This window comes from Notolepis coatsorum (genome assembly GCF_963971535.1).
Source record: "Notolepis coatsorum genome assembly, chromosome: 6".
Classification (NCBI taxonomy): Eukaryota; Metazoa; Chordata; class Actinopteri; order Aulopiformes; family Paralepididae; genus Notolepis; species Notolepis coatsorum.
In genome coordinates this window covers 91,997,517-92,012,516 of record NC_140170.1, presented here as the reverse complement: position 1 = coordinate 92,012,516, position 15,000 = coordinate 91,997,517, and the positions used below count along the sequence as shown (strand labels likewise).

Here is a 15,000-nt window from a genome sequence, read left to right as displayed (position 1 = left end):
CCATCAGGCTCCACAACAGTGGGCAGGGACTGCTGCCAGACATCGACCTAGAACTAATAGGAACCCAAGGAGGACAATAACACTACCTTAGGCATACTGCACCTTATGTGGATACTGTGATACTGTGAATAATGAATAATGTATATTTCAGTTAGTTAGATAGTAAATCATAACACGACCTTATGCATACTGCACCTTATGTGACACTGTGAAAATATATTACAGTTAGTTAGATAGTAAATTATATTGACCTATTTGTTTACACTGCTTGTGTTGTGTTCACTACCTGTACCCCCCCCCTTCCCCCATGCTGCTATGATGCCTGAATTTCCCCCAAGGGGATCAATAAAGGAATATCTTATCTTATCTTAAAAGGAAAGATGAAATTACCTACCTGGGTTCCATCCTATAGAGGCAAATCTTTCCTGTGACAAAATGGGATCCAATGTAATAAAACTAAGTCAACCAACGAACTAGATTCCTGTACCGGATCTCCTCTCTGGTAAACAAGAATACCTTGAAGACTCTAACAGGAGCACTCATTCAAGGGTACTACGACTATGCTTGCACCTCATGGTACCAAAGCACCTCAAAGGCACTAAAAACAAGATTACAAACATCACAAAACAAACTGGTCAGACTACTGCTTGACCTTACTCCTAAAACCCACCTCACCCCTGCCCACTTTGACAACCTAGGATGGCTTAGAGTAGACAACAGAGTACAGCAACTTGCAATGGGCCTGGTCTACAAGATACACCACACCACTAAGATACCCATGTGCATGTCGAAATACTTCCCAAAGGTCAGTGAATACCACGACCACAACACCAGAGGGAGTTCCACAAATCATGTTCAACCCAGATAAAATAATTTAAAAAGTAAAAAAAAAAAAAAAAAAATGTAATAAAAGAAAAATCGTCATAACTTAGAAATGAGATTGCATAGGTCTATGAATCGATATCGTGATTCTGTTTCGATTAATTGCCCAGCCCTACAGTGTGTACAGTAAGTTAGCATCATCATTGTGATGTAGGCTAAGCTGGCTAGCTACTGTTAGCATACAAGCTTTTACAAACACTGTAGCCTACTTACTTTTTCATCCACAACTTTTTTTCTGATCCAGATGCATAAGTCCACTTCTTCATGTTGCTCAGTTGCTGGTTTATACTTCGGTCCTAATGTTGGCGCAAAGTTTAATTTAGCCTGTGTTGTTATAGCTGTACACAGCTTTCTCTACTAGCTTGCTATGTTTCACAGAGTCAAAACGGGTCCAGCTGCAGGTTCGGAGGATAGGTTTAGCTCGGGCCAATCTCAAGTTTCTCAAGTTTCTTTATTAGTTGTCATACAGAAGTACAGAATACTTTTATACAAAATGCTTCTTTCTGTTACATTTTGTATAAAATTATTCTGTACTTCTGTATGACAACTAATAAAGAAACTTGAGAAACTTGAGATTGGCCCGAGCTAAACCTATCCTCCGAACCTGCAGCTGGACCCGTTTTGACTGTGCGATGCAGCAATCTCTGATTGGATTTGCAAGGCTGCCAATCATTCAACCTCTGTGTATTATTGGATTGTCAAGGCTGTCAATCATTCAATCCCCCATTCAATGGCAAGAGTTTAACTGCACAGTCCGTGCTTAGATGAAGTTAATAGCCTATTTTGATTGGCTGTTATTTATTATTTATTTAACAATGGGTCAACCTGTGAAGTATTCTGCACGAATAATTACTGCAGGCAATACTGCAGTGCAGACCTGCTCAGAGCTGTACATTTTGGCCATTTTTGAAGAAAAAAAATTCACTGGCATTTTTTTACAGAGGAAAACATTTATAATAAAAAATAATAATAATAATTAAAAAAAAAAAAAATATATATATATATAGGTATATGTAAATTAATAATAATTATGAATTATGAGTGAATTTGTATTTCACGTGTTGTCATAGAGAAACCTCCACTGTCACACACATGCACGGGTCATAACCGCACTCAGAGGGTCAGCTGCAGCTGCGCACACATGGACCCTGGAGGTGGGGGTGCGGGGGAGGGGCGTCACAGGGTGCCTGATGTGTGTGTCTGTGTGTGTGTATGTGTGTGTGTGTGTCTGTGTGAGGTGTCTGTGTGTGTCTGTAGACGTTCACACAGCACCGCAGGGTTATGGAGGTATTACAAAGACAAACAGAACCCCACACAGACCTTTTTTTTTTATCCTCCTCCCTTTTTTTTGTCCCAGCGTACTGTCTGTTTTCATGGACACATTTGTCAACCTGTCACATTCAATCTGTCACTTCTCCTCCTCCCCAATCACAGCCTCGCAGCACTTTCTGTCTCCAAGGCTTGACACATTAGGACAAAAAGGCACCAGCACCCCCCCCATCCCCATCCCCATCCTCCTCCTCCGTGCCACTAAATTCCTTCTTTTTTGCCATTGTTAGAAGTCTGCAAACAGGAAAACCTCAATCTCATGGCGAGACCCTTTGCATTTAATGTGCCACATTTCACATTGAATTGCCTCTAGTCTAGAAATGGCCTTTTCACTGCGAAAGGGACGTTGTTTTGAAAAAGTGTGTGGGTGGGCAGTCGGCGCCCCGGGGTAACGCAGGTGAAATAAGTCACATGGATGTATTACGGGGATAATTCTCATATTTCTACCGGGAAGCTTTACATCAAGTCTCAGACCGAGCTCCCATGATGCATAAACCTCCAGATTCTACCCGACAATTGAAAGGAATCGTGAACAACGACCGCAAACGAGCAGCTGTTTATCTTGTTTCCACGGTGTCATGTATACGTTCATTTGGAACCTCCGTGAAGGCATACATCAATCACATTATTGATCATACTTAATTAGCCGGGAACCTGTTCTAATCAATCTTTGTTTGTTTGTGAATGTTCACTGCGGTGGAACAAAACAAACAAAACCCCCCTCCCCCAAAATAATTCTAAAAAGAGGATTTTCAGAGACAGGTACAGACGGGGACGTGCTTCAGGGAAGAGGAGCCGTGTGGAAAAGTCAAAAGGACAATGTCAGGGGCGTCACGTCACACTCAGCAAACTTCCCGTACATAAACTGTAATATGATAATATGAAGATTGTCGCATGCGTCCCAGAGAAGTGCTTTGGGGGGTGGGGGGGGGGGGGGGGGGGGCTGTACGACAGTGATATATGCTGCTGGAGATAAATTGCTCGGTATGCCTTATATGCAAGTCTATCCACAGAAGCCTCTCTCTGACAATATTTGTCAAAGCCTCCTCCTGTATGCAGCACTACATTTGTCTATGTCTCCTGCAGAGAGAGTATGCACACACACACACACAGACACACACACACACACACACACACACACACACACACACACACACACACACACACACACACACACACACACACACACACACACACACACACACACACACACACACACACACACACACACACACACACACACACACACACACACACACACACACACACACACACACACACACACACACACACACACACACACGTACTACATACACACACCGGTGAAGTTTAATTTCAAACAGTAGGTCCTCTCCCATTCGCTCTCTCTTGCACTTTTATTTGACAAAAGAAACACATGATGAATGTTATTAACTGCACACAGCCAATTCACTTTGCAGGTTGGAATGATTCAACCCAGAGCTTAACTTGGCAATCCTGTCACCCCTGCTTCAGTGTCCTTGAACTACAGTACCCGTTGTGGTAGATTATTTATTCATACTAGTACATAGTGTACTGAAGAGGAAGAGGTGGTGCTTTCTACACAGCGTTTCATCTGTCAGCTTGCTTCCAATATCAGACACAGCACAACGCATTCTCAGTGCTTGGGCAAGCATCTGCACTTCAACATGTTATTATTAGTTATTAGCTATTTATGATGGTGATGATGACGACGACGACAACAACAACAACAACAACAACAACAACAACAACAACAACAACAACAACAACAACAACAACAACAACAACAACAACAACACTATTGTCATTATTATTATTATTGTTATCATTATTATCAATATTATCAATATTATCATTATTATAATTATTATTATAATAATAATAATAATAATAATTATAATAATAATAATAATAATAATAATAATTATTATTATTATTATTATTATTATTATTATTATTATTATTATTATTATTATTATTATTATTATTATTATTATTATTATTATTATTATTATTATTATTATTATTATTATTATTATTATTATTACTATTATTATTGCCTAACATACCACAGATGATGTAATTATCTCTTGTGCCATAAACGATTATAGTTATATTAGTATTGGCTGAGCGTCCCGCTCTGAGCCTTATGAGATATCCCTTATCTCCTATGATACCTATTGTATCTCCCACGAACAAAAACTACATGCACCCCACCTGTATGGGGCCCCGCCCCCATGGTGGCACCGCCCATATAGCAGTGACTCTGGTCACCAAACACCCTTCCTCGCCAAAACCTGTCCCAGGAAAAGATCCCTCAAGAGGGAACTCAGGGCCGCGCAGAGCGGGACGCTCAGCCAATACTAATATAACTAGGTTATCTACATAACCTATCGTTATATATCGTATTTATATTCGCGTCCCGCTCTGAGCCTTATGAGATAATGGGGAAGAGCGGACGCGAGGCCCGACAAATGTACCCCCTGAGGACCCGTAAGCCCACATCAAGGGGTGCGGGGAGCCCTGTCACCCCATCCTTCCTAATGAAGGGGGGGCGCAGTCAACTCCACCTGAATGCGAACAAGAGGGAACTAGAACCCCTTGAACACACCGTACAGGCGGAACCACGTGTGACTCAACACACTGGCCCATACCCATACACTCCTGCTACCCAACCAAAGGACGGGGAGCAGGAAAGGCCACAGACCCCAGAACCGCCTGGGAGACAGAACCCCCGGTCATGTCCATGAGGTAAAACCTTACAAAGGGGCCCGGGGAGGACCATGAAGCCGCAGCACAGATGTCCTCCACCGAGGCCCCACCCAGGAGGGCGGCAGAGGCAGCCACCCCACGAGTGGAGTGCGCCCTGACGCCCCCAGGGGGATCCTGCCCAGCCAACATGTAGCAGAGGGTAATACCCTTGCACAACCAATGGGACAGGCGCTGCTTCGACAGTGCCTTACCAGCACGAGCCCCACCGTAACAGACAAAAAGCTGGTCGGTAACCCTGAAGTCCTGAGTACGGCTGAGGTAAAACCCCAAAGCACGGACTGGACATGACATGTGAAGGCCCGCATCCAACTCACTAGCGTGAGGAGGAGGTTGAAAAGCCTGAACCACAATATCCCGGGAGCGGAAGGAACTCCGGATATTCTTAGGCACGAAAGCAGGATTAGGTCGCAGAGTGGCACCGCAATCGGTCCGAAAAGACAGGCACTCTGGACGTACCGAGAGAGCACAGAGCTCACCTACGCGTTTAGCGGAAGTGACAGCCAGTAGGAACGCGGTCTTGAAGGACAGCTGTCCCAAAGGCGCCTGCTCGAGCGGCTCAAACGGGGCCAAGGACAACCGACCGAGGACCAACTGAAGATCCCAAGTCGGAGCCAAGGAGCGTTGCACCGGCTTAACGCATCGAGCGCCAAGCAGGAAACGCTTCACAAGAGGGTGGCTGAACAAAACAGTCCCCTCAAAACCCTCATGATAGGAGGATATAGCTGCCGCATATACCCTCACCGTCGAAGCCGACAGCCTATTAAGAAGAGACTGGAGATAACTCAGAACAGCATCCAGGGGGCAGGAGACTGGGTCCCAGCCCCCCCCCCTTACACCACTTTTGGAACGCACGCCACCTGCCCGCGTAAACCGCGACAGTGGAGGGAGCATGCGCACACCGGATGGTATCAACCACAGAGGGATCCATCCTCTCCAGACTCACCCTCCCACCAGCCACACCACCAGGTGTTGACCCAACACCGGAGGTTGGAAAAACACTCCGTTGTGCTGTGAGAGAGCCGTCTCCGACCACGGAATGACCCAAGGAGGAGCGATCAGAAGCTGGATTAAGACCGGGAACCACACTGACGTGCCCCGGTCCGGCGCGACCAGGATCACCGTCCTGCGCTCCCACCGTATCCGCTCCAACAGCTGACTCAACAGCTGTACAGGAGGGAAGGCGTACAGAAGACCGGGCGGCCACGGAAAAGTCGAGAAGGCATCCACCCCCAAGGGGGGATGATCTGCTCGACTGAGCGAGAACCACAAGGGGCACTTGTGAGAACGTTCGGCACGCAAACAGATCTACCGAGGCCTTCCCGAACCGATCCCAGATCTGTTCGACTATGTCGGAGCGGAGTTCCCACTCGTCGTGACGAAGACCGCCCCGAGACATTATATCCGCCCCCACATTCTCCGTACCAGGAACGTGGAGCGCCCTCAGACTGCGCAGCCTGCGGGATGCCCATAGCAACAGTTTGCACGCCGCCCGGAGCAGGCGGGCGGAACAAGTCCCACCCTGCCTGTTGATATACGCCGCCGCCGTCACATTGTCCGTCCTGATCAAAACGTGCCTGCCCACCACCAGGTGGTGGAGCCGTTGGAGGACCAGAAGAACCGCCTTCAACTCCAACACATTGATATGCAGGGTAGCCGGGCCAGTATGACCTGTCCAGCTGCCCCCCACTGCATGGGACCGAAGCACCCCTCCCCAACCTGTGAGAGAGGCGTCGGTGAAGACCGTGACGTGTGAGCCCCTGCTGCCCATGGGGACCCCAACGGAGAGGATACCCAGCCTCCTCCAATGGGCGAGGTCTCCCCATATCGACAAAGGAACCGTCAACCGTTTCCTTTTGTCCCTCACCGGATCCATTCTCAAAGAGGTAAACCACCTCTGTATCCTCCTCATAAAGAGGAGGCCAAGAGGAACCACCGCGTGAGCAGCCGACATAAGGCCCAGCAGACGCATCACCTGCAGCGCCGTAACCGTCCCTCCCAGACGGAAACCCTCGAGCGCGCGACGGAGAACCCACCGACGCCGCTCCGAGAGGGTCGCAAGCATGGGCTTCGACCTCAATGTCAAGCCCAAGTACTCCACCTGTTGACTGGGAAGAGGGGTACTCTTCTTCCAATTCACAGCAAAACCCAGGCTGGTGAGGAATTCCACCACTAGCCGAGTATGAGACCTGGCAACCTCCTCTGAACGGCTGAGGAGTAGAATGTCGTCGAGATAGAATAGGACTCGTATCCCCTGACGACGTAAAGGCCCCAGAGCAGCCACCACGCACTTGGTGAATGTGCGGGGAGCCAGAGAATAACCGAACGGCATTCTGTGGTACTCGTACGCTACGCCCTGAAACAGGAACCGTAGGAACTTCCTCTGAGGAGGGAAAATAGGAACGTGAAAATACGCATCCTTCAGGTCTATGGAGGTGAACCAGTCCCCCCTCCTGACAGCAAGCAGAAGGAGTTGGACGGTCAACATCCTGAATGGTCTCGCTACAATCAACCGATTGAACGCGGACAGATCCAGTATAGGCCTGACCCCCCCTGTTTTCTTGGGCACCAGAAAATAACGGGAGTAGACGCCTGACATTGCGTCCTCTCTCGGGACCACAACGACGGCCTGCTTCGCCGACAGAGATTGGATCTCGTCGGCCAGGGCTGTCACCGCGTCCGACCCTAACAATAGGGTCGGTACCAAACCTGAGAACGGAGGATGGGGCTGTGCGAACTGCAAAACCAGCCCCGCCTCTAACGTTCTCCGCATCCACCGATTCAAAAGGCATTCCCGTCGCCATATGTGAATATAATCCCACAGTGCCCCCGCCGCCAACTGACGCTGGGCCGCAAGGAACAGTAGATAGTTGGCCCGGTCCCCCCCGTCGTGCAAAGCACCCAAGGGAGGACCCCGACAGAAAGGGCCGGTTTGATACGGGAGGAGCTGTCACCAAACTTGTGGACACACACTCGCCCCCTGAACACCCCTCCAGCGCATGCTGAGGAGTCGTTCCGCAGCTAGACACGCAAGGCATGAGGACCCCATGGGCTCCTACACGCCGAAGCCCTGCAGTGATATTGCTACCACTCAAATCACGCTCGCCTCTCCTTTGCAGACCACTGCCGGTTTGACGGGAGTGGGAGGCAACAGCGCGATACCCCGCCTGGCGAGGGCGAAGCCGGGGTAACCCCTGCTGAGCATTCAACAGAAGAGGCACCGAGTCCCCCTGCTGACCACTGGAGCTAGTGGCAGCTGTAACACCAGGTTCCACCCACCCACAACCTGCGGTGTAGGAACCACGCGACGACGGAACATTCTCACGGACAGACCCAGGCTCAGCCATCAACTGGGTGTCAGCCCCTGCCCCCATGAGAAGCGAAAAATGGGGCCGCATACGCTTCAATGAAGGTTCGCGGCCCGCAGCCAAAGGAGAACGCTCAGAGCCCCGCTTCTGAGGGTAACAGAAAGCGGATTGAACGGGGAGCGGGCTGCTCGCGGCAAAATGACGACGGGTTGGTATACCAAACCCGAAATCACCCAAAATGGCCGATCCCTCGGCCGCCAAGGCTGTCGGCCTCGCGATACCCTGTTGACTCTCCAACCAGGGCACCACTGGCGGGGGAAACATGGCCGCCTGTCGAGGATCTCGCCACAGTCGTTGACGAGACCGTGCTCCCACCTCTGGCTGCACAGCGTGAGGCGGTGTAGGACCCAGATCAATAACCGCCTGCGCCTCCACAGAACAGAATCTGTGGAAAAAGGAGTCGTGAGGAGAGAAAAGCTATCCTCTTCCCCAAGAGCATGCCTAACAACCAAAGTCGATAGCATCCGAATCCTCCCCGCAGTTATAGCTTGCGACTGAGTCAAGATCTCTATAACACCACAAACATGAATCACGTTTACAATGTCGGTCTGACCCAAAGACCTACAACCCGACGCCATCTTGGATAGGAAAGTAGCCAGCTGAGCCATAACACTGGCCGCCGCTAAATGCCATCCTGCAGCAGTATACCACTCATTCGTCCATACTGCCACCCTCCGAGCCGATATGCTATCAAGCATCGGCCGGGCAGAACGTCGTTCATCCCCGCCTGGGCACAGGAAAAAAGCTACCTGGCTGCTCAGCCAAGGTACCCCCGGCCTGCACCCCGTTGTCAGCCCCTTCACCCGTAAAAAAGGTAAATAGAGCTCAGCAAACCCCCCCACATCCACCACCGACTGACCTTCATCAATGAAGCTGGCAAGAGGAGGGAAAAGCGGAATCCCGCGGCGGGGATTATCAGACATTCCAGCGTCAACATCAGTGTCAGCAGAAAAAGCAGTAGTAGCATTAGCGTTAACAGCATGTTCCAGGATCGCCAGGACATCGCCCACTACAGTGGAATGATCGCCAAGCCGCCCCGGCCCTGGTGCCGAAACATACTCCACAGCACGACCAACACCGACATCGATGCCTACTGACACAGACCTCACCTTTGTACAAGCCGACCCGTTAGCCAAACCTTGTACGCTGCCCCTCGGTCCGTCGCCGTCAGCCGAGGAACCACCAGCATAGGTCTCATGCGTCGTCGAAACAAGCTCCGGAGAATCCAGGGAAACACAATCCTCCGGTAAGCCCTCAACATTACGAACCTTCCTTAATCTTTTCATTCTACTAGTTATCGTATGGTGCACGCAGCCATTACGCTGGGACGAAAATAGAGGAAGGGTGTTTGGTGACCAGAGTCACTGCTATATGGGCGGTGCCACCATGGGGGCGGGGCCCCATACAGGTGGGGTGCATGTAGTTTTTGTTCGTGGGAGATACAATAGGTATCATAGGAGATAAGGGATATCTCATAAGGCTCAGAGCGGGACGCGAAGCAAATACGATATATAACTAGTGTGAGTGCTTACAGGAACCTGGTTTAGATGTAGAATGGCTGCCGTATTCAGTCCTCCTAATCTACCCCACACAGCTACCAGTAGTGCTGCCATTAGCTACCAAACATGAGAGCTAAATCAAATATCATCTTTATTTAAATACAGGTGACCTGCACCTTTGACACTAGCTAGCATTAGTTGTAACATTTGGCAGCTGACATAGCAGCTCTAATGTTTGCTATCAGCTAAAGGGGATGTTAGACACGTTGCATTGTGGGGTCGATTATTGCACTTTTTAATGTTAGTACTAACTAACCAGGAAACAGCAAAAGAGGACGTGTGAGACACTTTTTATTGTGGGATAGATGTTTGAATGACATAAAACATGGGGACAGCATTAATAAAGTCCCCCGTTGTGGGGGATTGTGGAGTGTGAATATCAGCATCACGCTAACTAACGTGACATGATGGATCCTGCTTAGCAGTGGTATTAAGCAAGGGCACCAGATTCATTTCAGAAGTGCAGGGGCCAAACGTGTGTGTGTGTGTGTGTGTGTGTGTGTGTGTGTGTGTGTGTGTGTGTGTGTGTGTGTGTGTGTGTGTGTGTGTGTGTGTGTGTGTGTGTGTGTGTGTGTGTGTGTGTGTGTGTGTGTGTGTGTGTGTGTGTGTGTGTGTGTGTGTTAGTGTGTTAGTGTGTGCGTATTAGCGTCAGTGGTGGAAAGTAACTAAGTATTTTTACTCAAGTACTGTACTTTTTTAGCTACATTTCTATTTTAGGGAACTTTATACTTTAACTCCACTACATTTCAAACGGAATATTGTACTTTTTACTCCACTACATTTATCAGTTAAAGTGACTTTACTTAGAAGTTACTAGTTACTTTGAAGAAAAATATTTTGCATAAAAAACTAAATAATTTTACTTTCACATTTGAAGCCTGTCAACTTCAAGAGGACGTAATCAGAGCAGTGTAACTGGACCACATGCCACTTTAACATAACCTTTAGAGGTCAATGGATCGAGAATTGAATGTTCCCAAGTACTGGAATACACAAACATCATATATAATACATACTTTTACTTTAGATACTTAAGTACATTCAATAGCAAATACTTCTCTACTTTTACTTAAGTAGAATTTTAATGGGGGACTCTTACCAGAGTATTCATTTATCTGGGTATTTCTACTTGTACTTAAGTAAAGGAACTGTGTACTTCTTCCACCACTGGTTTGTGTGTATGTGGCTGTGATATCATCAAGTAAACAGTTCACATGAACTTTCACATGAACAAGTACCAATTCAGGTGGACTTTCCAAACGTGTGTTGTTGACTCTTGGCTGGTTGGCTGTGCATGCTGAATAGGTTTTGCCTTTGGGCATAAGAGTCCAATTAAATCAGTCAGCTGGTCCTGTCCCATGAAGATGATGGTAGAGAAAGACACATATTCAGTTAACATATTTAACAACAAACTTTATCTTGGGAAAAACAAGCAAACAGAAATAGCTTAACATTTTTGCTCCCTTATTCAATTTTACGAATTCATATATATAGCCTATTAAATTAGTTAACAAGTGATGATGAATCCATCTACAGTATAATTGCTGCTAAAGGCCTATAACCTTTTCCTCAAAATTAGAAACAAGCTTTCAAATGTCCATAGATTCTCAATATGAAGTGTCACTGTCCATGGTGCTGAAAACAACAGACATCTGAAATTGGAGCTGGAGCAATGGTAAACTACCCACCCCAGTTAGGACAGCCAAAACCCGTCCAATCTTTCGTCGTCGACTAAAGACGCACTTCTTCAACCATTATCTGAAATGAAAAAAATATATATAATAAATACAAATATCTAACCCTAACTAACCTTACTGTCATGCACTTGTCCTAATAAACTAACCTACACTGTAGCACTCAACACTTTGATGTACATTGTTACTCAGCTGATAGAGTTGTGCCCTTCCTGATTACTTGTCGTACAGAACTTGTAAGTCGCTTTGGATAAAAGCGTCAGCTAAATTACTAAATGTAAATGTAAACAGTCAGCTAAAAGAAAGATTCCAAGAAAAGGAAATATTAGATGCGGCTCCAGAGTGGTGGAAGTCAGGGATTTAACATTGAAGTTAAGTTTTGTTTGACTGTATTTTACTTTCTTATGCACTGGCTCTTTTGACATGTTTGCAGAAGCATACAGTCTATTTACAATATTGATACTAGCTAAGGTTAATTCAGCTAGCCAGGTTAGCGGCTCGTAACACAGACACCATTAAAACAATAGTATTGTACTGTATGCATTTGATTAGCTGGGATGAGTGTGGGGAATACACACACGCACGCACGCACGCACGCATGCACGCATGCACGCACGCACACACACACACACACACACACACACACACACACACACACACACACACACACACACACACACACACACACACACACACACACACACACACACACACACACACACACACACACACACACACACACACACACCAAGCTTCCATGCTCAACCTTTCACTCTGAACTCTGTTTAAAATAGAATGAGAGAGGACAGCGAGGGCCTGTATTCTCACAGTAAATGCTTTTGTTAGTCTTAACACATTGGCGGCCACTGGGATGAGTCTAAAATCACTAGAGACGACCAGCATTTGTAAACAGACTTGGGGCTGTTTGTAGAGCTAAATCTATACTTTATAGTATTGCTATCTGTCCATTATCATTGTCAATTGAGTCCATAAACCGTCCCTTCAAAATGGCTTAAAGAAAAAAAAATGCATCAATATGTTGTCATTTTATAGCGCCGTGAATATAAGCGTTATACGGCATTTGGTCTAGTATATTTCCTGGAAGGCGAGATAAAGGGCTAATAGCTACTAACGTTATATCCAATGGCATTTCGGTTATACATAAGCTACAAAAACTCAAACTGCATATGATCGGCACGATCCTCAAGCATGTATGCATGAAAGGGGGGGGGGGGACGGGGACGTCGTTTCTTATTATTGATTACCAATAACCGTGTTCGTCTAAGTAGCCACATACGCTGATCGTATCGTATCATAACAAGGCCTGATCGGGCTGTAATTTACGTGAAAAAGATCTTACCATGAGCCGGTTGGATCCCCCCGAGCATTTCCCCGTTATCGATCGCCATCTGATAGATCGATATGTCCATTGGCTGATGATAAATCCCCTTATTGCATAGTGAAATCCGTGATCCAAAACGTATTCCGTGCAACAGACAATAGCTATCGCTTCAGGTGAGTAGAAAACTACATTAGAGATAAAACAAAAAAAAAGACAACTTCGGCCACAGGGAACACTGCATTATCGCGATAGCGCCCCTAAGAGGATCTGGCCGGTAATGCACTTTCTCGAATTCAAAGAGTAGGGTACATCTGCAGTGCAGCTCGGCGACATTGAATAGGTTATTAAAATGGAATAAAAGCCAAAACAACTTGCCACGGATATATCTGTCCTTCGGTCCATTAAGCATGGATTCGAAAGCCGGATATATCTGTGCATGGGCGCCATTGTGTTAATGAGATGCCAGGGAAGGTTGGTTAATTTAAAAGGATAAATACAACGTTTTGTTCCTGGAGTCCAACTTCTGTATTTCACCTGTTGCTCTCACTTTCTATTATCCCCCCCCCCCCCCTCTGTCTCATGACCACAGACAACACGGCGGGTATTCGGACCCAGCGTTCAGGTTTCAACCGCCATGAGCAGAACGTCTACTTCCTGCCGATCCTGGTGGTGGACAGTGGTCCTCCATCCCTCAGCTCCACGGGCACTCTGACCATCCGCGTCTGTGGCTGTGACACGGGTAGGAGTTGAATCACTACAGCTATTATCATCACTAGTAACATTATCATTATCCATATGTGACATGCTCTATCAAAATCTTTTGGATGTCGCAACAGTGCATTTCTAGATAGACGTGGATTCATGTCAACATAATCATAATTATGTTTTTTAAATTTAATAAACAAAGTCTTGGCTTTCAGAGTATCAAACTCGTTTAGCCAGATTCAGATGATGAATACAATGTTGAAGCTTGTAAAGACATGATGACAAGCTAGCAGCAAACACTACTCTGGTCCTACTCAGAACTCTTTCTCCCTCCCACTCTGTCTCGCTGAGATTATGAAGGAAATGCTTAGTTTTATACAAGGCAGGGATGGGTTTTCATCTGATTTCAAATAAACAAAGTCATGGATTTCAGAATATTTAGATTTTATCATCAAATGCAGATGATAAATAAAACATTGATGCTTGTAAAGGCATGATGACAAGCGGAGAACGGAGCAATTTAACAACCGCAGCACCAGGCTGTTTCTCCCCTCGTTCCCTCTCCTTTACTACAGATGAATGACAAGTTTGTAACACAGCAGGGTCATTCCAATAGGCTGAACATTTATTATTCTTCTTGTTCGCCCAATAATGTTAACTGCGGGAAACACACACACACAACAACTTTCTTCAGCGCCACTTCTCACAGCTGATCCGAGAAATAAATACAATCCTCGTCCTTTACTTTAGTTAGCCTAATCAATACGATCAATGAATCCACATGAACAATAAATAGTACGACTGTTGAACACCAATATTATGAGGGCAGCTCTGATGAGCAATGGATTCTACTGATGCAATACTTTTTACAGCACCAAATTAGTTTTATGGTTCTTATTCATCTAAATAAATGCCTCAAAATGTACAGCAAACTTTGGAGGCCTTTCTCTAAAAATCATGGTTCGGTGACCGAATATAATGTGCGCCGGGGTGTAAAGTACTTGAGTAATTGTACTTTGTTACAATACTTAAGTACTGTTTTGGGGGATTTGTACTTTACTCAAGTATTATTAGGTTTGTATACTTTGTACTTTTACTCCATTACATTTCAGAGAAAAAAAACATACTTTTTACTCCTTACATTTAAAATGCAGACCTACAAAGTACAAAGTACAAATCTCACAGGTCCAACCATTTTAATTAGTATATTTAAATGGTTTATCTGGCCGAACTAACGTTAACGTTATTAATCTTGCGACCACAGGTAAACAGCCAATCAAATCCCCATCAATTGAAAATGAACCCACCCATACCCATGCTGATTGGTCCTTGTGCAACACTAGAAAGCGGGG

The 15,000-nt window shown here is 46.3% G+C and overlaps 1 protein-coding gene across 1 annotated transcript in view; it reads left to right on the top strand.

Moving 5' to 3' along the window:
* The window catches only part of cdh22 (cadherin 22), a gene marked incomplete at both ends in the record, with an annotated part of 232,963 nt that overhangs the window by 196,120 nt on the left and 21,843 nt on the right, over positions 1–15,000 (top strand). Inside the window, one exon of the mRNA XM_084315683.1 lies at positions 13,533–13,682. Within this exon, the coding sequence (XP_084171809.1) occupies positions 13,533–13,682 (150 nt within the window). The remainder of the gene's footprint in view (positions 1–13,532; positions 13,683–15,000) is intronic.